Source organism: Salmo salar, chromosome 01, assembly GCF_965601325.2.
Source record: "Salmo salar chromosome 01, fSalSal1, whole genome shotgun sequence".
Classification (NCBI taxonomy): domain Eukaryota; kingdom Metazoa; phylum Chordata; class Actinopteri; order Salmoniformes; family Salmonidae; genus Salmo; species Salmo salar.
This window is the reverse complement of record NC_138291.1, coordinates 171,814,617-171,842,500: the sequence shown is the minus strand read 5'-3', so window position 1 is coordinate 171,842,500 and position 27,884 is coordinate 171,814,617. Positions and strand designations below refer to the sequence as shown.

Below are 27,884 nucleotides of genomic sequence, written 5' to 3'. Positions count from 1 at the left end.
CTGACTGAGGGGGTTTGGAGGCTGACTGAGGGGGCTGACTGAGGGGGGTTTGGAGGCTGACTGAGGGGGCTGGAAATTGACTGATGGGGCTGACTGAGGGGGCTGACTGAGGAGGTTTGGAGGCTGACTGAGGGGGCTGACTGAGGGGGCTGGGGGCTGACTGAGGGGGCTGGGGGCTGACTGAGGAGGTTGGGGGCTGACTGAGAGGGCTGGGGGCTGACTGAGGGGGCTGGGGGCTGACTAAGGGGTCTGCTCTTTGGTCTTTTTAATGACCTGGATAGTTGAAGTGATTGTTCTGGATCAGGTGAAATTGAATGGCTAGCTGGATCTTGAATGAGCTGCTTGCTCCTCTGATGTTGGTGAAATCCTCAGGCTTTCTGAGCTTTGAGGAGCAGCTGTTAGTCCCTTGGAGGGAAAAGGCATGTCTTCTTGGCTTTGAAAGCCATTTTTTGAATACTTTTGAAATGCACCCTTATTTCCTCCTTTTATCAATGGTTTGTTCACCAGCAGTCAAACAACATGGCTTTAATGGCTGCATTGGACTTTTTAAGCTATGTTGCAAGCACTCACAAAGGTGCACATACACAGACACACACACACAGCATGGCCCAGATGGTCTCTGTTCCGCTTGGTCGACAGAGGGGCACCACAGACCGCCCTGTCCATGCCTGCCACCAGAGAGGGATAGTCCCGCTCGACACTTGTTACATGCAGTGAGGATGATCTCTCTATAACTGTGCGTGCGTGCGTGTGTGTGTGTGTCAAAGGTGAAAGACAGACTGAGTTACGTACTTTGTTGTGTGAGGTCCTCATGGCTAGGGACGTCTGTAGTCCAAGAGTAGACCCTCCAAGGTCAATGAGAAAGGGGAACCTGCCCCAGTCACTAAATGAACTGAGAAGTGATAACTTAAACACAAGCAGTATACTAACTAGATTAGATTAAGTCATACTTAATTCATCTTATGCTGAATGTTATGAGGGGGTTATGGTATGTTGATTCTGTCATATCTCTATCCAATGTACTGGTTGTTCTTGGTTCCAGTGGGAGGCACTATTAGTGCATAATTGGAGTAGGAGCTGGGTGGTGCTGGAGCTGGGTGGTGCTGGAGCTGGGTGGTGCTGGAGATGGTGTTAGATTAGTGAAAAGCATGAGCTGGCGCACATCTCAAAAAGTTAGTAGAGGTGCTGACTAACGGAGAGTTAGCTGTAGGCTATAAAAATAGTTGCACACTTTATATCAGGGATGGCCAACTTTGATGGGGGTGGGGACCACAAAAAAATCTGTTTTCATTATGAGGGGCTGTAGTTGCTCGCAGGTCTGCGTACCCACACATGCATTCGACCAGGATTATTAAGTTTAGATAGCTGGTCGGTAAAATAACTTGTTGGGTGACATGGCTTGATTGAGTGACTATCAGTGACTGACATAACAAGAGAAACACTTGGGATTCACATTTTGTAATTGCACGTTGTGTATTCTACAATTCTAATTTGAAAGTTGAGACCTCGACTGAGCTTCCCCAAAATGAAATATACAGTGCATTTGGAAAGTATTCTGACCCCTTCCCTTTTCCCACATTTTGTTACGTTACAGCCCTATTCTAAAATTGATTAAATATGATTTTTTTCCTCATCAATCTACACACAGTACCCCATATGACAAAGTGGAAACAGGTATTTAGAAATGGACAAATGTATTAAAAACAGAAATACATAAGTATTCAGACCCTTTGCTATGAGAATCAAAATTCAGCTCAGGTGCATCCTGTTTCCATTGATCATCCTTGATGTTTCTACAAGTTGATAGGAGTCCACCTGTGGTAAATTAAATTGATTGGACATGATTTGGAAAGGCATACACCTGTCTATATAAGGTCCCACAGTTGACAGTGCATGTCAGAGCAAAAACTAAGCCGTGAGGTTGAAGGAATTGTCCGTAGAGGTCCGAGACGGGATTGTGTCGAGGCACAGATCTGGGGAAGGGTATAAAAAAATGTCTGCAGTATTGAAGGTCCCCAAGAAGAACACAGTGGCCTCCTCCATTCTTATATGGAAGAAGTTTGGAACTGCAAAACTGGGCAATCAAGGGAGAAGGGCCTTGGTCAGGGAGGTGACCAAGAACCCAATGGTCACTCTGACAGAGCTCTAGAGTTCCTCTGTGGAGATGGGAGAACAGAAGGACAACCATCTCTGCAGCATGCCACCAATCAGGCCTTTATGGTAGTGGCCAGACGGAAGCCACTCCTCAATAAAAGGCACATGACAGCCCCCTTAGAGTTTTCCAAATCGCAACTAAAGACTCTGACCATGAGAAACAAGATTTTCTGGTCTGATGAAACCAAGATTGAACTCTTTGGCCTGAATACCAGGAGTTAAGTCTGGTGGAAACCTGGCACTATCTCTACGGTGAACCATGGTGGTGGCGGCATCATGCTGTGGGGATGTTTTTATGCTGCAGGGACTGGGAGACTAGTCAGGATCAAGGGAAATATGAATGGAGCAAAGTACACAGAGATCCTTGATGAAAACCTGCTCCAGAGTGCTCAGGACCTCAGACCGGGGCGATGGTTCACCTTCGAACAGGACAACAACCCTAAGCGCACAGCCAAGACAATGCAGGAGTGGCTTCGGGACAAGTTTCTGAATGTCCTTGAGTGGCCCAGCCAGAGCCCGGACTTGAACCCGATTGAACACATGACGGTCAGTCAATCCGGAAAATTTCAAGAACTTTTCAAGTTTCTTCAAGTGCAGTCGCAAAAACCATCAAGCGCTATGATCAAACAGGCAAATGAGGACCGCCACAGGAAAGGAAGACCCAGAGTTACCTTTGTTGCAGAGGATAAGTTCATTAGAGTTACTAGCCTCAGAAATGGTAGCACAAATAAATGCTTCAGAGTTCAAGTAACAGACACATCTCAACATCAACTGTTCAGAGGAGACGTGAATCAGGCCTTCATGGTCGAATGCTACAAAGAAACCCCAACTAAAGGACACCAATAAGAAGAAGAGACTTGCTTGGGCTAAAAAACACCAGCAATGGACATTAGACCAGTGGGAATCTGTCCTTTGGTCTGAGGAGTCCACATTTGAAAATGTTGGTTCCAACTGCTGTGTCTTTGTGATACGCAGAGTAGGTCAATGGATGATTTCCACATGTGTAGTTCCCACCGTGAAGCATGGAGGAGGAGGTGTGATGGTGCTTTGCTGGTGACACTGTCTGTGATTTTATTTAGAATGCAAGGCACACTTAACCAGCATTGCTACCACAACATTCTGCAGCGATACTCCATCCTATCTGGTTTGCGCTTAGTCCCACTACCATTTGTTTTTCAACAACACAATGACCCAACACACCTCCAGGCTGTGTAAGGGCTATTTGACCAAGAAGGAGAGTGATGGAGTACTGCATTAGATGACCTGGCCTCCACAATCACCCGACCTAAACCCAATTGAGATGGTTTGTGATGAGTTGGACCGCAGTGTGAGGGAAAAGCAGCCAACGAGAGCTCAGCATATGTGGGAACTCCTTCAAGACTGTTAGAAAAGCATTACAGTTGAAGCTGGTTGAGAAAATGCCAAGAGTGTGTAAAGCTGTCATCAAGGCAAAGGGTGGCTACTTTGAAGAATCTAAAATATATTTTGATTTAACACTTTTTGGGGTCTCTGCATGATTCAATATGTGTTAATTCATAGTTTTGATGTCTTCACTATTATTATACAATGTAGAAAATAGTAAAAATAAAGAAAAACCCTTGCATGAGTGTCCAAACTTTTGACTGTGTGTGTGTACAGTTGAAGTAGGAAGTTTACATACACCTTAGCCAAATACATTTAAACTCAGTTTTTCACAATTCCTGACATTTAATCCTTGTAAAAATTACCTGTTTTAGGCCAGTTAGGCTCACCACTTTATTTTAAGAACATCGAATGCCAGAATAATAGTAGAGAGATTTATTTCAGCTTTTATTTCTTTAATCACATTCCCAGTGGGTCAGAAGTTTACATTCACTCAATTAGTATTTGGTAGCATTGCCTTTAAATTGTTTAACTTGGGTCAAACGTTTTGGGTAGCCTTCCACAAGCTTCCCACAAGTTGGGTGAATTTTGGCCCATTCCTTCTGACAGAGCTGGTGTAACTGAGTCAGGCTTGTAGGACTCCTTGCTCGCACACGCTTTTTCAGTTCTGCCCACATAGTTTCTATAGGCTTGAGGTCAGGGCTTTGTGATGGCCACTCCAATACCTTGACTTTGTTGTCCTTAAGCCATTGTGCCACAACTTTGGAAGTATGCTTGGGGTCATTGTCCATTTGGAAGACCCATTTGCGACCAAGCTTCAACTTTCTGACTGATGTCTTGAGATGTTGCTTCGATATATCCACATAATTTTCCTGCCTCATGATGCCAACTGTTTTGTGAAGTGCACCAGTCCCTCCTGCAGCAAAGCACCCCTACAACATGATGCTGCCACCCCGTGCTTCACGGTTGGGATGGGGTTCTTTGGCTTGCAAGCCTCCCCCTTTTTCCTCCAAACATATTGATGGTCATTATGGCCAAACAGTTCTATTTTTGTTTCATCAGACTAGAGGACATTTCTCCAAAAAGTACAATCTTTGTCTCCATGTGCAGTTGCAAACCGTAGTCTGGCTTTTTATGGTGGTTTTGGAGCAGTGGCTTCTTCCTTGCTGAGAGGACTTTCAGGTTATGTCGATAACCTAACTCATTTTACTGTGGAAATTGATAATTTTGTACCTGTTTCCTCCAGCATCTTCACAAGGTCCTTTGATTTTGTTCTGGGATTGATTTGCACTTTTCGCACCAGAGAACGTTCATCTCTCGGAGACAGAACGCATCTACTTCCTGAGAGGTATGAGGCACTGAGTTTGAAGGTCGGCCTTGAGATACAGGTACAGCTCCAATTGACTCAAATGATGTCAATTAGCCTATCAGAGGCTTCTAAAGCCATGACATCATTTTCTGGAATTTTCCAAGCTGTTTAAAGGCACAGTCAACTTAGTTATGTGAACTTCTGACCCACTGGAATTGTCAATCAGTGAATTTTTTTGTGAAATAATCTGTCTGTAAACAATTGTTGGAAAAATTACTTGTGTCATGCTCAATGTAGATGTCCTAACCGACTTTCCTAAACTATAGTTTGTTAACAAGAAATTTGTGGAGTGGTTGAAAAACAAGTTTTAATGACTCCAACCTAAGTGTATGTATACTTCCGACTTCAACTGTGTGTGTTTGTTTGTGTATATATATATATATATATATATCCGAGATCCTTCAAAAGGGCCAATGGCTGCTCTATATGTAATAAAAATTTTAAAAAAAGTTTTATTTAACCTTTTTTTTAAGTAGGCATGTCAGTTAAGAACAAATTCTTATTTACAATGATGGCCAAACCCGGACGACGCTGGGCTAATTGTGCGCCTCCCTATGGGACTCCCAATCACGGCTGGATGTGATACAGCCTGGATTCAAACCAGGGTCTGTAGTCACACCTCTAACACGGAGATGCAGTGCCTTAGACCACAGCGCCACTCGGGAGCTCATGTAAACTCCCATTAGTTGGTGAAAACACCAATGTTTCGGCATCACTTGGTGGTGTTAGATGGCAACACTCACATTTGTGATGCATAGAGAAAACATAATAAATTCTGTGCCAGAAAACAAGCAAAAACCTTGAGGTTTATCATTTTTAATTTTTAATTTTGTCCTCTGCTATCTGTGTATTGGTCAGAAACATGTATTATGTTGTCTTGTGTTTAGTCTCAACCTTTTTCAAGGAAGAGAGTTGCACTGCTGAAGTCAATAAGATTATTTGTCGGTTGCTCTCTGCTTTATGTGTGTGTCTTCTTTTGGAACTCTGTGTGTGTCTTGCGCGCGTTTTCCTGAAAGAACATATGCTGCTGTCCGTTGGAGTGTGTCGGGGGGCAGCCGGCACGTGTCTGCTTAGAAACGGGCAGCTGGTGTGTGTGTGTGCGCATGGGAAGGGGGTCTCCATCACCCCCATCACCCGAGACAGAAGATCCTGCCTGACTGATGATTGGAGTCAATTGGAGTTAGTGAGTGAATGACTGATTATGTGAGTAGGCAGGGCAGACCCAGCTAGACAGAGAGGCAGTGTTCACTATTCAGTGTTGAGTGCAGATGGTGTTGGAGGGAGTCTTGAGGAGCCAGCCGCACTGACAGGAAGTCATCATGATGGGTGAGTCTGTGTCCTCTCTCTGGAGATGGAGAACAACATCCACTCTGATAAGCACTGTGGTTGAAGGGGATTTTAAGAAAGCCCATTTTCAACCCCAAAAAATGTTAGTTGCGTAATTAGTTCTGTCCTTTCCGTATTAAAAACAATACGTTTTTCAGACAATGGTGAAGATTGGAGATAAATTGTAATTAGGAGGGTTGGATAGAAAGTGGTGCATGTAAGAGAGGACCAGTTGATTGAGCTTTTGGATGGATGTGTGGTCCAGAAAGTCTGTAGCACTACCTCTTAACCAGACTGGCACTAAAAACACATAAGTATTGCAAGTGCAGATGGATGATATATATATATATATATATCATCCATCTGCACTTGCAATATATATATATATGGTCATGCAGGTTTATTTAATTGGCCATGGGTAACTCTGGTGTTGGATACAAGTTGTACATGGTCTGGACAAATGGTATAAACAAATGAATGCATGATTTAAATCCATAAGTTATATTTGTCAATTAGCTTTTCATGGTTTTCCAAATGTTTATTTTACACAATCTGACTTATAAACTGGAATAGGTGTATATTTGATGTGTTTGAGTAGAATAGAGAATGGAAAACGTGCCTTGCATTATGATGGTCTGTTAGTAAGAGCTGGTTGTACTCATTGTGGTAGAGATTTGATGAAGAGAGAGATGTCTTTTTCCTAGGTATCTGTGCTCAATCATACTGACTTTTGTCCATTTGTTTTTCAGTTTCTCTGTAAAATGCGACAATGGTATAGTTTTCCACAACAGAGTTTGTTGAGCGTGGTCTCAACCGGCGTTCCTTGTCATGGTTTATTGTTTTGTCAGTTGCTATGTCTTTCTACTGGTTTTTTATCCATTGCCAAGCCCCATAGAAGATGTTGGCGGAGGTAGAAGGGATATAAACTGGAGATCTTGAGGGACTCAATCCATTGGAACAGGAGAATAGATGAACGACAAAGGATAGATGGGCCTCGGAAGTAGAGGTGGAAAACTGTCATGGCAGTTCATTTTGACCTCTTTTGTTGTCCCTCGCTCCCTTTTTTCCCTTTTCAACGTTTTCTCTCAAGTGAAGGCTAACTGTATACCCCTATTGGCTGTCTTTCAATGCTGTGTTTCCTCGTTGTATTTTTATAGTTTTCCCCCTTCTGTACTGTAGAATATTACACCCGGAGTAACAAAATAGAAATTCGTTATTTTCTTGGTTTGTGGAAGTACATGAGCAGTAACATTGAATGTCATATTTTTGGTTCTCATTCATTTAAATTTGTTTCACGACTCTTTTTACCCCCCCTGTTTCCCCCCTAGGTTGTTCACTAGTATTTACAGTTTATCCACACTTTGTTTAGTTTGTACATTTTGACTTCACATTTGTTTCAGTTTTATATGGCCCGTACTTAAATATTGTGTTTTAAAAAAGTATACTCTTTGACAGTAGGACATCCAGTTCCTTTTAGTTTAAACATTATTTTCTTGAGTTAAATTGAATCCGCACATTGATGAATAGGGCTAACGTTATCACAGGAATCTGAAAGCCATGACTGGATGAACAGGAGCTGTCAGCAAATTCTAGATTCTGCACAAAATCTTCCCTCCAGAGTGGACGTCAGCTAAACCTTAATAGCAAAATAGAAGCCCGGTAGGTCATCTTCTCTCAAAGACAATCAAGAGACACATAGCAGAATTAACTGTCAGCCTTACTTAATCAGCATCTTTTAGTGTTTCTGTCATGAGTCAGAGAGCCACCACCAAGGGGGAGCGGGTCATGCTTGGCGACATCAGCCCACCAAGGGGGAGCGGGGGACGCGTGGCGACATTAGACCAAAAGGGGGAGCGGGTGACGCGTGGCGACATTAGACCAAAAGGGGGAGCGGGGGACGCGTGGCGACATTAGACCAAAAGGGGGAGCGGGGGGACGCGTGGGGACATTAGACCACCAAGGGGGAGCGGAGGACGCGTGGTGACATTAGACCACCAAGGGGGAGCGGGGGACGCGTGGTGACATTAGACCGCCAAGGGGGAGCGGAGACGCGTGGCAACATTAGACCAAAAGGGGGAGCGGGGGACGCGTGGCGACATTAGACCACCAAGGGGGAGCGGGGGACGCGTGGCGACATTAGACCACCAAGGGGGAGCGGGGGACGCGTGGCGACATTAGACCACCAAGGGGGAGCGGGAGACGCGTGGCAACATTAGACCAAAAGGGGGAGCGGGGACCGCGTGGCGACATTAGACCAAAAGGGGGAGCGGGGGACGCGTGGCGACATTAGACCACCAAGGGTGAGCGGAGGACGCGTGGCGACATTAGACCAAAAGGGGGAGCGGGGGACGCGTGGCGACATTAGACCAAAAGGGGGAGCGGGGGACGCGTGGCAACATTAGACCACCAAGGGGGAGCGGGGGTCGCGTGGCGACATTAGACCACCAAGGGGGACTGGGGGTCGCGTGGCGACATTAGACCACCAAGGGGGAGCGGGTGACGCGTGGCGACATTAGACCACCAAGGGGGAGCGGAGGTCGCGTGGCGACATTAGACCACCAAGGGGGGAGCGGGTGACGCGTGGCGACATTAGACCACCAAGGGGGAGCGGGGGACGCGTGGCGACATTAGACCACCAAGGGGGAGCGGGGGACGCGTGGCGACATTAGACCAAAAGGGGGAGCGGGGGACGCGTGGCGACATTAGACCAAAAGGGGGAGCGGGGGACGCGTGGCGACATTAGACCAAAAGGGGGAGCGGGGGACGCGTGGCGACATTAGACCAAAAGGGGGAGCGGGGGACGCGTGGCGACATTAGACCAAAAGGGGGAGCGGGGACGCGTGGCGACATTAGACCAAAAGGGGGAGCGGCGGACGCGCGGCGACATTAGACCACCAAGGGGGAGCGGAGGTCGCGTGGCGACATTAGACCACCAAGGGGGAGCGGAGGTCGCGTGGCGACATTAGACCACCAAGGGGGAGCGGGAGACGCGTGGCGACATTAGACCACCAAGGGGGACCGGGGGACGCGTGGCGACATTAGACCACCAAGGGGGAGCGGGGGACGCGTGGCGACATTAGACCAAAAGGGGGAGCGGGGGACGCGTGGCGACATTAGACCAAAAGGGGGGGCGGGAGACGCGTGGCGACATTAGACCAAAAGGGGGAGCGGGGGACGCGTGGCGACATTAGACCAAAAGGGGGGGCGGGAGACGCGTGGCGACATTAGACCAAAAGGGGGAGCGGGGGACGCGTGGCGACATTAGACCACCAAGGTGGAGCAGGGGGACGCGTGGCAACATTAGACCAAAAGGGGGAGCGGGGGACACGTGGCGACATTAGACCAAAAGGGGGAGCGGGGGACGCGTGGCGACATTAGACCACCAAGGGGGAGCGGGGGACACGTGGCGACATTAGACCAAAAGGGGGAGCGGGGGACGCGTGGCGACATTAGACCAAAAGGGGGAGCGGGCCGCGTGGTGACATTAGACCAAAAGGGGGAGCGGGCCGCGTGGCGACATTAGACCAAAAGGAAACTAAACACAACAAAAGGAGGAGGACAAAGGCTCCGGTGTTTCCCTAGAGTGAGGAACAAGAGGATTAGGCAGATGTTTTTTTGGAGGGAGAGAGTTTGTGTGTGTGCGCGCTTCCATTCTGATGCGCAGAGGTCCAGCTCGGGACCCAGGCGCCCTCTGCTCAGCAGGGTATAAGCCCAAATACAAACAAGGTTTTGGGTGGAGAGGGGGCAGAGGGGGCCCGGAGGGGGCCCAGAGGGCAAGAAACTTATGAGGGATGGGCTCTTCTTTTCAACAGGGTCTCCCTTGACAGCACTCAGTTAACCCTGCTACCCAGGTGGGGGAGGGCCATGGCTGTGTGTCTCTGTGGGGGTTTGGCGCGTGCGTGTGTGAGAGATTCTTTGACAGAGATTTTTGTGAGTGATGGGCAAACGTGTGTCGGAATAAAGAGAAAGGAGTTAGGGAGGTAGAGAGCCTATTGCAGAACATAATGTATGTGATGATGAAGCAGGATGGCTGATAGTGTGACCACACACACACACACACACACTGTCCTATTTGATTCGCACAACATAAGACTTCTAAGTTTACTTGATAGCTTTGTAGTGACCATTTCTTGTGTTGCTCAATTTTATATTGGATATTATAGCCTAAACCGCACTGTAACAATGATAGTATTGCCTTTGATTTAGTAGAGATCAAAACAATTAAAGTACAAATCAATCTTGGAACAGAATATCTTTAAACACCAAACATTCTAGTGACTTTAAGATTCTATATTTAATGAAAAGTGCTATATAAAATAAACATTTTTTTCCTACTCTCTCAGAATTTTAAATCCACTGAATTTGTGTTTCTGCCTAACAGCCTAGCTACTTAGGTTGCTACAAAGCTGAGGAATGGAGCTGGAGAAATGTTACCAAACTCATAGTGTGAAAGTCAAAAGTCCATCTCTCTTCCCAGGCTTCTATGCAGACCACGGTCTCCATTCTGAACCGAGCGATGGGATGGGTAAGTGGAAGACTCCTAATTTCACTAGAATATATTCAGCACAGAGATCCAATCTGTCGTGTGTGTGTGTGTGTGTGTGTGTGTGTGTGTGGTGGGTGTGTGTGTGTACCGTGCTTCTACTTGTGAAATTGTAATTTAACAAATAGATTCAATTTTAATTACAACCTGAGTATAATGGTTCACTGTGGTAAATTACATTTTGTCTGGTGAGGGATTGGAGTTGCAGTAGTCTAACTGGCACCATCTGGTGTTGAGTCCTAATTGTAGTTTCTGGTTACCTGTGTTGGGGGGAAAAACTCCAGTGATTACAAGACATAAAAAAATGAATTTCAACCCAAACAACATCTTTTCAGTCTTTTGCTCATAGGGATACTTTTTAAAACTCCCTAACCCTTGTGTTGTAATGTAGCACAGACCTTTTCCTCGGATAGATGGTGATATTCCTCTGGTCTCGCTACTGTGTCGATTTAAGGCAGCCCCCTGCACCTTTCCCGGTCCAGAGGGGTTGGGTTAAATGCGGAAGACACATTTCAGTTTTTACATTTACATTTTTAGTCATTTAGCAGACGCTCTTATCCAGAGCGACTTACAGTAGTGAATACATACATTTCATTTCATGCATTTTTTTTTTTAACTGGCCCCCTGTGGGAATCGAACCCACAACCCTGGCGTTGCACACAGCATGCTGGTGTTGCGAACACCATGCTCTACCAACTGAGCCACAGGGAGGCCCTTGAAGGCATTCAGTTGTACAACTGACTAGGTATCCCCCTTCCCTTTCCCTATCCAGTGCCATTCTGTATCGTCATGCAGAACTATAGCTCACAACTGTGTACAAAGTGAATGTGTATCCGCTGAATGTGTATTTGAGTCCTCTGAATCTCTCAAATGCAGTACATAATGAGTAACACAAGGTGATCAAATGTGAAAACAATCTGCATACATTTTTTTACTTTTAAATGAATGATATATATATATATATATATATACCCATTAATCATTGAAAATATATCTTCTAAATGCCTCATGAGGGAAGTTCATCAATTGTACTCTCTCAGAACCCCAAATATGCTCTGTATGAATTAATTAATTAATGCAATTTTATTTTCGTGTCAAATCTCCAATTGGCAACTCATCCCTTATGGGATTAATTGACACATAAATAAACATTACAATAATTCACTGTGGTAATGCATAATGTGTTCTCTGCGTTGTAATTGTAAACACATGTTGTAAAACCTCAAAGCATTGTTGAAACTACAATTTGTATATAATGGATGGTCACTCTTTGCATCTGTAGCTCTGTCTATGAGTGGTTACATTTCTCCAGCCTCATCCCTCAGCTGTTTACCAAAATAGTGTCAGGGTGCTTCTTTTTATTGTAGTTATCTTGTCCCTTTAAGAATGCACTCTCATCAAGTACTCCTTTGTTTGTGTGACCCGCCTGCCCTTCTGTAACCTTTATTGATTTTCTCTGCAGTGGTGCTATTCTATTGATGTTTAAAATCAAATCAATCAAATGTCATTTGTCATATATGCTGAATACAACAGGTGTAGACTTTACTGTGAAAAGCTTACTTACAATCCCCTTCATAACAATGCATAGTTAAAAAAAGAGAAAATAGTACCACAATAAATAACAATAACGAGGCTATATAGATGGAGTACCGGTACTGAGTCAATGTGCAGGGGTACGAGGTAGAGGTTTCTCCATGGAAGGGGATGGAGGTTACTCTGCAAGAGCTTTGTTCAAGCTTTGTTCATGCCTTTAGGTAAAAACTTGCTTGACTATTTAGTTAAAATGGAGATTGTGAGGTATCAAAGACTTTAAAATCAAATTCACCATTATCTACTCCGGTAGAGTGCCTTCAGAAAGTATTCATACCCCTTGACTTACTCTACATTTTGTTGTTAGAGCCTCAAAATTGATTAAATAGGTGGGAAAAAACTATCTATACACAAGACCCAATAATGACAATGTGAAAAGGTGTTTTTAGATTTGTTGTGGGCAAATGTATTGAAAAATGAAATACAGAAATATCTAATTTACATAAGTATTCACACCCCTTTGCTATGACTCTCCAAATTGAGCTCGGGTGCATCCAATTTCCTTTTATCTTCCTTGAGATGTCACTACAACTTGGAGTCCACCTGTGGCCAATTCAATTGTTTGGACATGATTTAGAAAGAAACACACCTGTCTATATAAAGGTCCCACAGTTGTCAGTGCAGAAACTATACCAGGAAGTCCAAGGAACTGTCTGTAGATCTCAGAGATAGAATTGTGATGAGGCCTATGTCTGGGGAAGGGTATACAACAATTTCTAGAGTGTTGAAAGTTTCCAAGAGTACGGTGGTCTCCATTATTGGGAAATGGAGAAACATTTTTTGGGGGAACTACCCAGACTGCCTAGAGCTGGCTGTCTGACCAAACTGAGAAACCGGGCAAGAACGACTTTGGTCAGGGAGGTGACCAAGAACCCAATGACCACTCTGACAAAATGACAGAGTTCCTTGGCTGAGATGGGAGAACCAGCCAGAAGGACAACAGTCTCTACACCACTTCACCAATCTGGGCTTTGTGGGAGAGTGGCCAGAAGGAAGCCACTCCTGAGAAAAAGGCACATGACCGCATGCCTGGAGTTTGCAAAAAGGCAGGTGGAAGACTGAGCGCATAAGGCAAAAGGTTCTGGGGAATGATGAGACAAAAATGTAACTCTTTGGCCTGAATGCCAAGCACTATGTCTGGAGAAAACCAGGCACAGCTCATCACCCATCTAACACTATCCCTACCGTGAAGCATGGTGGTGGCAGCATCATGCTATGGGGATGCTTTTCAGCAGCAGGGCCTGGGAGACTAGTAAGGATAGAGGGAACAATGAATGGAGCCAAATACAGGCAAATCCTTGACGAGAACATGCTTCAGGGTGCAAATGACCTTAGACTGCGGTGAAGATTTACACTAGCGTTCAAAAGTTTTGGGTCACTTAGAAATGTCCTTGTTTTTGAAAGAAAAGCTAAATAAATTTGTCCATTAAAATAACATCAGATTGATCAGAAATACAGTGTAGACATTGTTAATGTTGTAAATGACTATTGTAGCTGGAAACGGCAGATTATTATTTAAATAGAATATCTACATAGGCGTACAGAGGCCCATTATCAGCAACCATCACTCCTGTGTTTTGGGTTTCAGAAGAAAGTTATTTGATTCTGGCCATTTTGAGGCTGTGATCAAACCCACAAATGTTGATGCTCCAGATACTCAACTAGTCTAAAGAAGGCCAGTTTTATTGCTGCTTTAATCAGAACAACAGTTTTCAGCTGTGCTAACATAATTGGGAAAGGGTTTTCTAATGATCAATAAGCCTTTTAAAATGATAAACTTGGATTAGCTAACACAACATGCCATTGGAACACAGGAGTGATGGTTGCTGATAATGGGCCTCTGTACGCCTATATAGATATTCCATAAAAAATCTGCAGTTTCCAGCTACAATAGTCATTTACAACATTAACAATGTCTATGCTGTATTTCTGATCAATTTGATGTTATTTTAATGGACAATTTTATTTTTTTTTCTTTCAAAAATAACATTTCTAAGTGACCCCAAACTTTTGAACTGTAGTGTACATTGCGCAGGACAATGACACCAAGCATACAGCCAAAGACACGCAGGAATGGCTTCAGAACAAGAATGTGAAAGTCCTTGAGTGGCCCAGCCAAAGCCCAGACTTAAATCCCATTGAAAATCTGTGGAAAGACTTGAAGATTGCTGCTACATCTAACTTAAAAGAGCTTATGAAAATCTGCAAGGAAGAATGGGAGAAAATCCCCAAATCCAGATGTGCAAAGTTGATAGACATACCCAAGACGACTCAACTGTAATCACCGCCATAGGTGCTTCTACAAAGTATTCACTCAGGGGTCTTAATACTTATGTAAATGAGATATTTGTGTTTTATTTTCAATAAGTTTGCAAACAGCTCTAAAAACATGTTTTCACTTTGTCATTATGGGGTATTGTGTGTAGATGGGTGAGAATTTTCTAAATTCACTTTGAATTCAGACTAACACAACAAAATGTGGATTAAGTCAAGGGGTATGAATACTTTCTGAAGCCACTCTATTCTAGTTAAAACCCTCCATATCAATTTAACTTTTTTAATTAGACTAAATCAATTTACATTGTCAGAATATTCTAAACTTATAGCAGCTATAAAAAGAGAATTTGAGCGTGAGTTGAAAACATCAAAACAACGTTTCCCACCGTACTCTGGTAGTTTTGGTGTGGTAAATTGTTGTAACACTTTTTCTGAAGGGACTGTACATGTTAGTGTGTAGTTGTAGGCCTTGTTGTAGGCCTCTACTGTTGGAACTTTCCTACATCATCTATCAATATGGATTTAATTCAACTCCCGAGTGGCGCAGCAGTCTAAGGCACAACATCTCAGTGCTAGAGGCGTCACTACAGACCCTGGTTCGATCCCGGGCTGTAGCACAACCGTCCGTGATCGGGAATCCAATAGGGCGGCGCACAATTGGCCCAGCATTGTCCGGGTTAGGGGAGGGTTTGGCCAGGGGTAGGCCGTCATTGTAAAATAAGAATTTGTTCTTAACTGACTTGCCTAGTTAAATAAAGGTCAAAAACTGTTTTAATCACTCTTGTAGAATTCACATGTGTTTGGAGACTGACTGAGATCACCGCTAGGGGGAGGCACACCACTGCAAGAGTCAAAGAATGAAAGCTGCACTCACATGGGCATGCCCAGTAGAGGCCAGAAGGAGAGAAACGGTCTACTTCAGAATCATCAGTATGGCAGTTATAGGACATCAATGTTTCACTGAAGAATAAAGAATGAATATAGATATAATGAAGAACAGCTCACATGTCCTCAGACCTTAGTACAACTCATGTGGCTTCACATTGCTTGTTAGTCTTGCTCGTCATCTTAAATGCCTGTTATAGCCTTTCCCTTTGGACAGTTTGGATACTTTAGGTCCATTCCAAATGACATGAGAGACAAAATACTTTCACAATAATCAGTTGGACAAAAAATGATTGATGTTACTATTGCACCCTTAACGTGACCCTGAGGTATCCCTCTCCATCTCCTCTGTATTGCTTCTGACCAGTGTTGCAGTTCTAATCTCCAACTAGGTGGCATAGCTGAGCTAACCAGTTAAGTTAAATAAATGCATAATAACAAAAAAAATGGATGAGCAATGGAATGGACATTTCTTATAGGGGTAGATGAGGATGGATAGGAGTAGAGGGAGGGCTTAAGATGTGGAGGAAAGAAGATGAGGAAGAGGGTGAGAGAGAAGGACAGGTGGAAATAGGAGTGCAGGAGGAGAGATGGTGTGTGCACGTGTGTTTGTGCTCTTACACGTGTGTGTGTGAAGGGAGGCGTTTGGCCCAAGCGGGTGTGAGGTGAGCGCCTCACAGGGGTTGTCAGGTGTCCGGACGCATTTGGGCAGGCGGCGTTTCCTCTCCGTCATGCTGTCACGCCGCGTTAGGCCCCCGTCAGCCAACCAGGGCCCATAGCCACAAAGGACTGGCATGACCAACCACCCACCGCATGAGTCTCCAACCATAGCTCTCCTTTCTTTCTTTCTTTCTTTCTTTCTTTCTTTCTTTCTTTCTTTCTTTCTTTCTTTCTTTCTTTCTTTCTTTCTTTCTTTCTTTCTTTCTTTCTTTCTTTCTTTCTTTCTTTCTTTCTTTCTTTCTTTCTTTCTTTCTTTCTTTCTTTCTTTCTTTCTTTCTTTCTTTCTTTCTTTCTTTCTTTCTTTCTTTCTTTCTTTCTTTCTTTCTTTCTTTCTTTCTTTCTTCTTCTTTCTTTCTTTCTTTCTTTCTTTCTTTCTTTCTTTTCCACTGTGAGAAAGTAGGGCACCCTAGGGCATGGGGGTGAGACTGTGACATCCACAGCCTTGGGTGCTAACTGGCAATTCACAGCAGTCAGAAGCAATGTGCTTAATGTGGAATCTATTAGGCTTATTTGTGTTTGTATCAAAGTTGAAACAAAAACTCTGTCGCACACAAGCTTTATTCTAATAATACTTTTCACAAATGTAGCTGTCCTGTCCTGGGAATACATAATATTGTATAATTTTGTTCTACCCAACACGGACATACATCAGGAGTATTAGTGCTGGGTCCACATTTTTCTTTTGCAGTATTTTGCATTCCCACGAGTGTATTTCTTTTTTTTTTAAACCACAGTTCTTTCATTCCTGAAACATCCAGGATGTCTTCCATTCCTGTATCAGTGAAAATAAGGGGTCAAGAGGTGCAATTGAAGCCATAGGCAATGGTGTACACATGAACACACACACAGACATGCATCTCTTACTTCAAACGTCTTTGACCATCTGAACTTTTGACCAGCGCTATTCCCACAGGCTTGCTGCTGTCCTTTCACAACAGGGTGACGGTTAGGGGTTGAGAGTCCAATGTTAAGGTACAGGTTCACATGAAGTTCAAATGTTCTTCTCTCTTTTTCAGTCTCTCTTCCTTACCCCTCCTTTTACTCTCTCGTTTACTAGGCCAGAGGGCGGGGGCAGAGGTTAGATGTAGTTTAGAACCTCCGTCACCTGTGACCTACCTAGTAGTGTCACACACACACACACACACACACACACACACACACACACACACACACCTGGGTAGATTAGTGGTGTCTGTAAACCTTTGGGAGGCAGGACTAACTGAAGCAGTAGGGTCAGGGGGAAAGGTGGGAGGGGGGATGGAGTTGACCCCCCCCCCCCCCCCCAGAACTGTAAACTCTCCAGGCCACAGAAAGAGCAGCATTGTTGGTTCTGAGTGGAATAATAGATTTATGGCCCATGGCCCAATTAGGTTGTAAAATGGAGCTGTGGCTTTCAAACCACCATCTTCTTTGACCCTTCCTCTCTCTCTCTCTCTCTCTCTCTCTCACTCACTCACTCACTCACTCACTCACTCACTCACTCACTCACTCACTCACTCACTCACTCACTCACTCACTCACTCACTCACTCACAACCCACTGACCGCCGTAACCCCTCTTTCACCTTTTCAACTTTACCCATGATGCCTCTGGGTTGGAGCCAGGAAGTGTGCACCCCCTGCTGAGATAGAAGGGGTGAGGTTTGGGTCAAAAGGTGAAGGGGTGAGCATGGTCTGTTCAGCTGGGCTCAGTTTGCTAACAGTGAGGATGGACATCCAGAGAGCCATAGATGCTTTGTTGGCAAGGCTGGATTGCCAGGGTCAGCGTTCATCCTTTTGGAGAGGCAGCCATTTTTTTTTAAGTTGCTCTCTTCACCTCCTTACCTATGATTATAGTTCAACTTGACATAAAAATGCGTAAGTAGATATTTTGTGCAAATCTGTTGTTGATGTCGATTTGATTTAAGTTCAAGTTAACTTCTATTGGCTAGGTGGGACACCAGTGTCCCACCTGCGGGACACAGCCAAAATGTCATAATTCAACTTTCTCAAACATATGACTATTTTACACCATTTTAAAGATACACTTCTCGTTAATCAAACCACATTGTCTGATTTCAAAAAGGCTTTACAGCGAAAACAAAACATTAGATTATGTTAGGAGAGTACATAGACAAAAAACTCACACAGCCATTTTCCAAGCAAGGACGTGTAAATAAAACCCAAAACTCAGCGAAATGAAGCACTAACCTTTGACGATCTTCATCAGATGACACTCCTAGGACATTATGTTACACAATACATGTATGTTTTGTTCGATAAAGTTCATATTTATATCCAAAAACAGCATTTTACATTGGCGCGTGATATTCAGAAAATGTATTCCCACCAAAGCGTCCGGTGAATGTGCACATCAATTTACAAAAATACTCATCATAAACGTTGACAAAATACATAACAATTATTTTAAGAATTATAGATAGACTACTGCTTTATGCAACCGCTGTGTCGGATTTTAAAATAGCTTTACGGAGAAAGCACATTTTTCAATATTCTGAGTATATAGCTCAGCCATCACAGCGAGCTATTCAGACACCCGCCAAATTCGGGGCAACCTAAACTCAGAATTAGTATTAGAAATATTGTATTACCTTTGCTGATCTTCGTCAGAATGCACTCCCAGGACTGCTACTTCCACAAGAAATGTTGTTTTTGTTCCAAATAATCCATATTTATGTCCAAATACCTCCGCTTTGTTCGTGCGTACAGATCACTTATCCAAAGGCATAACGCGCGAGTGCGGAACGAGAGACGAAAAGTCAAAATGTTCCATTACCGTACTTAGAAGCATGTCAAACGCTGTTTAAAATCAATCTTTATGGTGTTTTTAACGTAAAATTGTGATAATATTCCAACCGGACAATAGCATATTCATTCAAGAAGAAAAAGGAGGGGCGCGCTCGCGGGACCGAGCATATCCAATCTCTTTGTTGCCAGGCAGACCACTCAGTAACTGAGCTCCTATACTCTGCCCAGTGACAGGAAAATGCTCAAACCACTTTCTGAAGGCTTTAGACAGCCAATGGAAGCCTTAGGAAGTGCAACGTCACCCCACAGACACTGGAGCTTGAGAATTGTAGTTCTTCTTTTGATTCTCTGACTTTTCACTTCCTGCTTGGATTTTACTCAGGTTTTCGCCTGCCATATGAGTTCTGTTATACTCACAGACACCATTCAAACAGTTTTAGAAACTTCAGAGTGTTTTCTATCCAAATCTACTAATAATATGCATATTCTAGTTTCTGGGCCAGAGTAGTAACCTGTTTAAATTGGGTACGTTTTTCATCCGGACGTGAAAATACTGCCCCCTAGCCCAGACAGGTTAACTGCACAAATCTCAAGTTAGGATTTGGCCCCTCTGACCATGGAAACTCATAGCTTTTTTTCCTTCTGAGAATTCTGATTTGAATTGTTTCTCAGTTCATGTCTGTCAGTTGCTTTGCAGTATCAGACTATTACAGCTACAGATAACAGCTCAAACTCTCTCCATCCATCTTGTCTGATACAGCGACAAGCTAAACTTCACATTCCTGTATATCTTCCTCTGGACTTTGTCCGGGATTCAAGCCGAACACGGATTTGGACAATGCGCCATTTTAGAGGTAATTTCCGATTGAGCCGACATATGCAGTGTTTACTGTGAATGTGGTCTCCGTAAACGTGGGAACATAGCCTTCAAAACATGCATTGCAGACAAAGCACGTCAGATTGAATCCCTGCCTTAGTCCGCCCACAATAGCAGTCCACAACAGCAACATAAACAGGCCACAGCACCAGCATTAAACAAGGGGAGAGGCAGGAGAGGCAGTCGGCAGCAGCATTCTTATTGATGAGGAGTGGTGAAACAGTGCTACTGTGAACGAACCCCCTGAGTAATGATTTTGGAACCCACGCTGCGAATTGGAATCAACCAACACTGGTGGGTGTAAGTGAGTTCAGAAATTTGGGCAGCAAAATGCCAAGAAAAGGAATGAAGGGAAGGGAGGAAGGGGGAGAAGTAGGACTAAGCAGGGTGTGCCTCAGTAGTCTAAATTGGCTTCCTCTCCTTGTTTTCTCTTCTTCGTCTGCACTAATCTGAAAACACAGGGCTTGGTTTAAGCAGAATAGAGAATAACTACAATAACCCATTCTGTCAACTGTCAAGGTATCTACTGGAGTATCAGTGCAGACTGCAGATTGAGGGAAGGAGACAAGGAGAGAGATATTTTTTACTATTGAGATGCACCCCTAGGGGTTTTCCTCAATACTTATTTTCTCTTTCTTGTATTGGAGGAGAAGATCCTGAGTTCCTCCTCTTGGATTGGAACCTTTCCTCCAATGTGTTTTGAGAAGATGAGGATGAACAAAAGAAGGTGCTGTAGTAATGTAGCCATTTTGACCCCAATCTCTCTTCCTTAGACACAATAAGAAACACACACACGTCACCCCCTCCTGTTAAATACATTATTTGTGTCCCCTCTCCTCCACACACTGTATGCCGAGGCCCATAAACACAACAACAACATGGTTCTCCATCCCAAAGGCTCCCCTATAATCTTAGGCAACCTGTCTGTCTGTCTGTCTGCTTCCAACTCATCCCCTTCAGTTTCCATGGAGACAGGGCTCTGCCAGCCAATACCGATAGCCCCCTTGAGCCGCTGTGACCAATGGGATTAGGGTATGATGCGGCGGTAAATCTGGGGGGTGGGCAAGGCTGGGTTGCACCAGGCTGTCGTGAGGGTTGATAGTGTTTTTTTGTGTAGTGCTGCTGGCCCTATGGGGTATGTGTGTGGAGAGCACAGGGCAACGGATGGGTTTGGGTCAGGGCTGTGTGTTTTGGGGGAATACTTGGTGACTCTTTGGTTTAGAGGCATAGTCCATGATGGTTCCCTCTTACATGTTAGACCCTTCTTCTTGGCTACTAGTTGCACTGTTAATACCATGGGTGGGCATATTATTATTATTATTATTATAATAATAATAATAATAATAATAATAATAATAATAATAATATGGTTAATGTAACGCGCTCTTCAGAAGAATGTAACTCTTAAAACACACTCACATTCAGAAACCTAGTTACAAAATCCTTGTGAACACTTTTTATTTGAATGCTATTATTGCAGATTGAACTCTGATCTCACAGCACATAAACATGTTATCTCTCGACCATGGCTCTGCACCGAAAAACATATTAAATATACTGTACATTGCTACAATACCTTCCATTTTGAAAAGAGAAACTTTGAGAGGGTGACAGAAGGGTTCACGTAAAGTGTTACTCTTATGAAACCACACAGTTGATGGCCATTGTGTGACTGGCTTCTATTGTCTTCCTTATGTCTTAGGCTGTGTCCTAAATGGCACCCTGATCCTATTCACTATAGTGTAGTGCACTAAATAGGGAATAGGGTGCTATTTGGGAAGTAACCGTATTGTCCACCTGCCATCGGCTTGGAGCTAACCACCTGGAAAGAATACCCCTCACAGGCCATGGTTGTGTGTAATAAACCCAAATAGTTGACACTGGATTGAAGGGAACATTTCAGTACTGTACAGCTCGGTGCGAAGAGGGAACAGTGTTGCACTGAACTACCACTATCTCTCTCATGGATTTTAGTACGCACATATCAGTACACACAGAGACACGTAGACACGCACTCTCTCTCTACCCCTCCACCCTTTCACTTCAATTCAAGTGGCTTTATTGGCATGGGAAACATATGTTAACATTGCCAAAGCAAGTGAAGTAGATAATATACAAAAGTGAAATAAACAATAAAAATGAACAGTAAACATTACACTCACAGAAGTTCCAAAATAATAAAGACATTACAAATGTCATATTATGTCTATATACAGTGTTGTAACGATGTGCAAATAGTTAAAGTACAAAAGGGAAAATAAAAAACATAAATATGGGTTGTGTTTACAATGGTGTTTGTTCTTCACTGGTTGTCCTTTTCTTGTGGTAACAGGTCACAAATCTTGCTGCTGTGATGGCACACTGTGGTATTTCACCCAGTAAATTTGGGAGTTTATCAAAATCGGGTTTGTTTTCAAATTCTTTGTGGGTCTGTGCAATCTGAGGGAAATATGTGTCTCTAATATGGTCATGCATTTGGCAGGAGGTTAAAAAGTGCAGCTCAGTTTCCTCCTCATTTTGTGGGCAGTGTGCACATAGCCTGTCTTCTCCTGAGAGCCAGGTCTGCCTACGGTGGCCTTTCTCAATAGCAAGGCTATGCTTGTACATAGTCAAAGCTTTCCTTAAGTTTGGGTCAGTCAGTGGTCAGGTATTCTGCCACAGTGTACTCTCTGTTTAGGGCCAAGTATTTTGATGATCATCATTATTTGATGATGGTCGCCTCGCTTCGTGTTCTTAGGAAACTATGCAGTTTTTTAATGTATTATTTCTTACATTGTTACCCCAGGAAATATTAAGTCTTATTACATACAGCTGGGAATAACTATTGGATATAAGAGCAATGTCAACTTACCAACATTACGACCAGGAATATGACTTTCCCGAAGCAGATCCTCTCTCCGGACCACCACCCAGGACAATGGACCTAATCCCAGCGGCGACGGCGACGCAGAAGGGGCAGACGGAGCGGGCTTCTGGTCAGGCTTTGAAAATGGGCACATCGCTCTCCACTCCCAAGTATACTACTCACCAATGTCCAGTCACTTGACAACAAGGTAGATGAAATTCGAGTGAGGGTTGCCTTCCAGAGAGATATCAGAGGTTGTAACATTCTCTGTTTTACGGGAACATGGCTCTCTCGGGATATATTGTCGGAATCGGTTCAGCCACCGGGCTTCTCCATGCATTGCACCGACAGAGAGAACACCTCTCTGGGAAGAGGAAGGGTGGGGGTATGCTTTACACCAAGAGTTGTTAACATAACAACATACAGGAACTCAAGTCCTTCTGCTCACCCGACCTAGATTTCCTTACAATCAAATGTCGGCCATTCTACCTACCAAGAGTATTCTCGTCAGTTATCGACACATCCCCCCCCCCCCCCCTCAAGCAAACACCAAGACGGCCCTCAAGGAAATTCACTCGACTCTATGTAAACGACACGTAGGGCTAATACTCTCGATCACTGCTACTCTAACTTCCGCGATGCATACAAAGCCCTCCCCCGCCCTCCCTTTGGCAAATCTGACCACGACGCCATCTTGCTAGTCCCGGCTTATAAGCAGAAACTCAAACAGGATGTACCAGTGACGAGAACCATTCAACGCTGGTCTGACCAATCGGAAGCCACGCTCCAAGATTGTTTTGCTTACGCGGACGGCAATATGTTCCGATCAGCCTCAGAGGACAACATTGAACTATACGCTGACTCGGTGAGTGCGTTTATAAATAAGTGCATTGGAGACATCGTACCCACTGTGATTATTAAAACCTACCCTAACCAGAAACCGTGGATGGATGGTGTCATTCACGTAAAACTGAAAGCGCGATCCACCGCATTTAACCATGGAAAGAGGTCTGGGAATATGACTAATATAAACAGTGTAGTTATTCCCTCCAAGGCAATCAAACAAGCGAAATGCCGGTACAGGGACAAGGTGGAGTCGCATTTCAATGGCTCAGACATGAGACGTATGTGTCAGGGTCTACAGGAAATCACAGACTACGAAAACAAAAACGGCCACGTCACGGATACTGACGTTACCCTTCCAGACAAACTAAACACCTTCTTTGCCCGCTTTGAGGATAATACAATGCCACCGTTGCGGATCGCTAACTAAGACTGCGGCCCCCCTTCTCCATCTCAGTGGCTGATGTGAGTAAAACATTTAAACTTGTTAACCCTCGCAAGGCTGCTGGCCCAGACGGCATCCCTAGCCATGTCCTCAGGGCATGCGCAGACCAGCTGGCTGGTGTGTTTACAGACATTTAATAACTCCCTATCCCAGTCTGTTGTCCCCACATGCTTCAAGATGCCAAAGATAACTGAACTAAATGACTACCGCCCTGTAGCACTCACTTCTGTCATCATGAAGTGCTTTGAGAGGCTAGTCAAGGATCATATCACCGCCACCTTACCGGCCACCTGAGACCCACTTCAGTTGCATACCGCCCCAACAGGTCCACAGATGATGCAATCGCCATCACACTGCACACTGCACTATCCCATCTGGACAAAAAAAATACCCATGTAAGAGTGTTGTTCATTGACTACAGCTCAGCATTCAACATCATAGTACCCTCCAAGCTCATCAAGCTGGAGGCCCTGGGTCTCAACCCCTCCCTTTGAAACTGGGTCCTGGACTTTCTGACGTGCCGCCACCAGGTGGTGAAGGTAGGAAACATCTCCACTTCGCTAACCCTCAACACTGGGGCCCCACAAGGGTGTGTGCTCAGCCCTCTCCTGTACTCCCTGTTCTCCCACGACTGCGTGGCCATGCACACCTCCAACTCAATCATCAAGTTTTCAGACGACACAACAGTAGTGGGCTTGATCACCAACAACGACGAGACAGCCTACAGGGAGGAGGTGAGGGCACTCGGATTGTGGTGTCAGGAAAACAATCTCTCACTCAATGTCAATAAAACAAAGGAGATCATCGTAGACTTCAGGAAACAGCAGAGGGAGCACCCTCCTATCTACGTCGAAGGGACCGCAGTGGAGTTGGTGGAAAGTTTTAAGTTTAGATGCACAATCGAGAGCATCCTGTTGCGCTGTATCACAACCTGGTACGGCAACTGCACCGCCCTCAACCGCAAGGCTCTCCAGAGGGTGGTGCGGTCTGCACAATGCATCAACAGGGCAAACTACCTGCCCTCCATGACACCTACAGCACCCGATGTCACTGGAAGGCCGATAAGATCATCAAGGACCACAACAACCCGAGCCACTGCCTGTTCACCCCGCTATCATCCAGGAGGTGAGGTCAGTACAGGTGCATCAAAACTGGGACCGAGAGATAGAAGCGATCTTTCAATCTCAAGGCCATCAGACTGTTAAATAGCCATCGCTAACTCAGAGAGGCTGCTGCCTACACTGAGACCCAATCACTGGACACTTTAATAAATGGTTCATTAGTCACTTAACAATGTCACTTTAAATAATGCCACTTTGATCATGTTTACATGTCTTACATTACTCATATCACATGTACAGTTGAAGTCAGAAGGTTACATACACTTAGGTTGGAGTCATTTAACTTGTTTTTCAACCACTCCTCAAGTTTCTTGTTAACAAACTATAGTTTTGGCAAGTCGGTTAGGACATCTACTTTGTGCATGACACAAGTAATTTTTCCAACAATTGTTTACAGATTATTGCACTTATAATTCACTGTATCACAATTCCAGTGGGTCAGAAGTTTACATACACTAAGTTGACTGTGCCTTTAAACAGCTTGGAAAATTCCAGAAAATTATGTCATGGTTTTAGAAGCTTCTGATAGGCTAATTGACATAATTTGAGTCAATTGGAGGTGTACCCGTGGATGTATTTCAAGGCCTACTTTCAAACTCAGTGCTTCTTTGCTTGACATAATGGGAAAATCAAAAGAAATCAGCCAAGACCTCAGAAAAGAAATTGTAGACCTCCACAAGTCTGGTTCATCATTGGGAGCAATTTCCAAACACCTGAATGTACCATGTTCATCTGTACAAACAATAGTACGCAAGTATAAACACCATGGGACCATGCAGCCTTCATACTGCTCAGAAAGGAGGCGCGTTCTGTCTCCTAGAGATGAACGTACTTTGGTGCGAAAAGTGCAAATCAATCCCAGAACAACAGTAAAGGTCCTTGAAGATGATGGAGGAAACAGGTACAAAAGTATCTATATCCACAGTAAAACGAGTCCTATATCGACATAACCTGAATGGCCACTCAGCAAAGAAGAAGCCACTGCTCCAAACCGCCATAAAAAAGCCAGACTAGGGTTTGCAACTGCACATGGGGACAAAGATTGTACTTTTTGGAGAAATGTCCTCTGGTCTGATGAAACAAAAATAGAACTGTTTGGCCATAATGACCATCGTTATCTTTGGAGGAAAAAGGGGGAGGGTTGCATGCCGAAGAACACCATCCCAACCATGAAGCATGGGTGTGGCAGCATGTTGTAGGGGTGCTTTGCTGCAGGAGGCACAGGTGCACTTAACAAAATAGATGGCATGATGAGGTAGGAAAATTATGTGGATATATTGAAGCAACATCTCAAGACATCAGTCAGGAAGTTAAAGCTTGGTCGCAAATGGGTCTTCCAAATGGACAATGACCCCATGCATACTTTCAAAGTTGTGGCACAATGGCTTAAGGACAACAAAGTAAAGGTATTGGAGTGGCCATCACAAAGCCCTGACCTCAATCCCATAGAAAATTTGTGGGCAGAACTGAAAAAGCGTGTGTGAGCAAGGAGGCCTACAAACCTGACTCAGTTACACCAGCACTGTCAGGAGGATTGGGACAAAATTCACCCAACTTATTGTGGGAAGCTTGTGGAAGGTTACCCGAAACGTTTGACCCAAGTTAAACAATTTAAAGTCAATGCTACCAAATACTAATTGAGTCTATGTAAACTTCTGACCCACTGGGAATGTGATGAAAGAAATAAAAGCTGAAATAAATCATTCTCTTTACTGTTATTCTGACATTTCACATTCTTAAAATAAAGTGGTGATCATAACTAACCTAAGACAGGGATTTTTTTACTAGGATTAAATTGTGAATTGTGAAATACTGAGTTTAAATGTATTTGGCTAAGGTGTATGTAAACTTCTGACTTCAACTGTATATACTGTATTTTATACCATCTGCTGCACCATGCCTATGCCGCTCGGCCATCACTCATCCGTATACTTATATGTACATATTCTCATTCACCCCTTTTAGATTTGTGTGTATTAGGTAGCTGTTGGGGAATTGTTAGATTACTTGTTAGATATTAATGCACTGTTGGAACTAGAAGCACAAGCATTTCGCTACACTCGTGTTAACATCTGCTAACCATGTGTATGTGACCAATAAAATGTGATTTGAATAGCATTCTAGTTTGCTCTGTTTTTTTGTTAATTCTTTCCAATGTGCCAAGTAATTATCTTTTTGTTTTCTCATGATTCAGTTGGGTCTAATTGTGTTGCTGTCCCAGGGGTCTGTTTGTGTCTGTGAACAGAGTCCCAGGACCAGCTTGCTTAGGGGACTCTTCTCCAGATACATCTCTCTGTAGGTGATGGTTTTGTTATGGAAGGTTATGGAAGCGCTCTCTTTTAGGTGGTTGTAGAATTTAACGTCTATTTTCTGGATTTTGATAATTAGCGTATCGGCCTAATTCTGCTCTGCACGCATTATTTGGTGTTTTACGTTGTACACAGAGGATATTTCTTTTACAGAATTCTGCATGCTGAGCCTCAATTTGGTGTTTGTCCCATTTTTGTGAATTCTTGGTTGGTGAGCTGACTCCAGACCTCACAACCATAAAGGACAATGGGTTCTATAACTGATTCAAGTATTTTTCATCCAGATCCTAATTGGTGTGTCAAATTTGATGTTCCTTTTGATGGCATATAATGCCCTTCTTGCCTTGTCTCTCAGATCGTTCACAGCTTTGTGGAAGTTACCTGTGGCGCTGATGTTTAGGCCAAGGTATGTATTGTTTTTTTGTGTGCTCTAGGGCAACGGTTTCTAGATGGAATTTGTATTTGTGGTCC

General features: G+C 44.0%; 1 protein-coding gene and 1 non-coding gene across 6 annotated transcripts in view; one reads left to right on the top strand and one right to left on the bottom strand.

Annotated features, from left to right (window-relative positions):
* The window catches only part of LOC106570966 (nuclear receptor subfamily 6 group A member 1-A), a 188,202-nt gene that overhangs the window by 38,353 nt on the left and 121,965 nt on the right, over positions 1–27,884 (top strand). For 3 of the 5 annotated variants that reach the window (XM_014143591.3, XM_014143586.3, XM_014143607.3), the window contains exon 2: positions 10,689–10,736. The exons of the other annotated variants lie outside the window; for them this stretch is intronic. In XM_014143591.3, the coding sequence (XP_013999066.2) occupies positions 10,689–10,736 (48 nt within the window). The remainder of the gene's footprint in view (positions 1–10,688; positions 10,737–27,884) is intronic. 5 annotated transcript variants of the gene reach the window in all.
* trnaa-cgc (transfer RNA alanine (anticodon CGC)) lies at positions 11,373–11,467 on the bottom strand. The gene is made up of 2 exons: positions 11,429–11,467; positions 11,373–11,408 (listed from the first exon to the last, which is right to left on the bottom strand). It is a non-coding gene; the product is annotated as a tRNA-Ala (tRNA).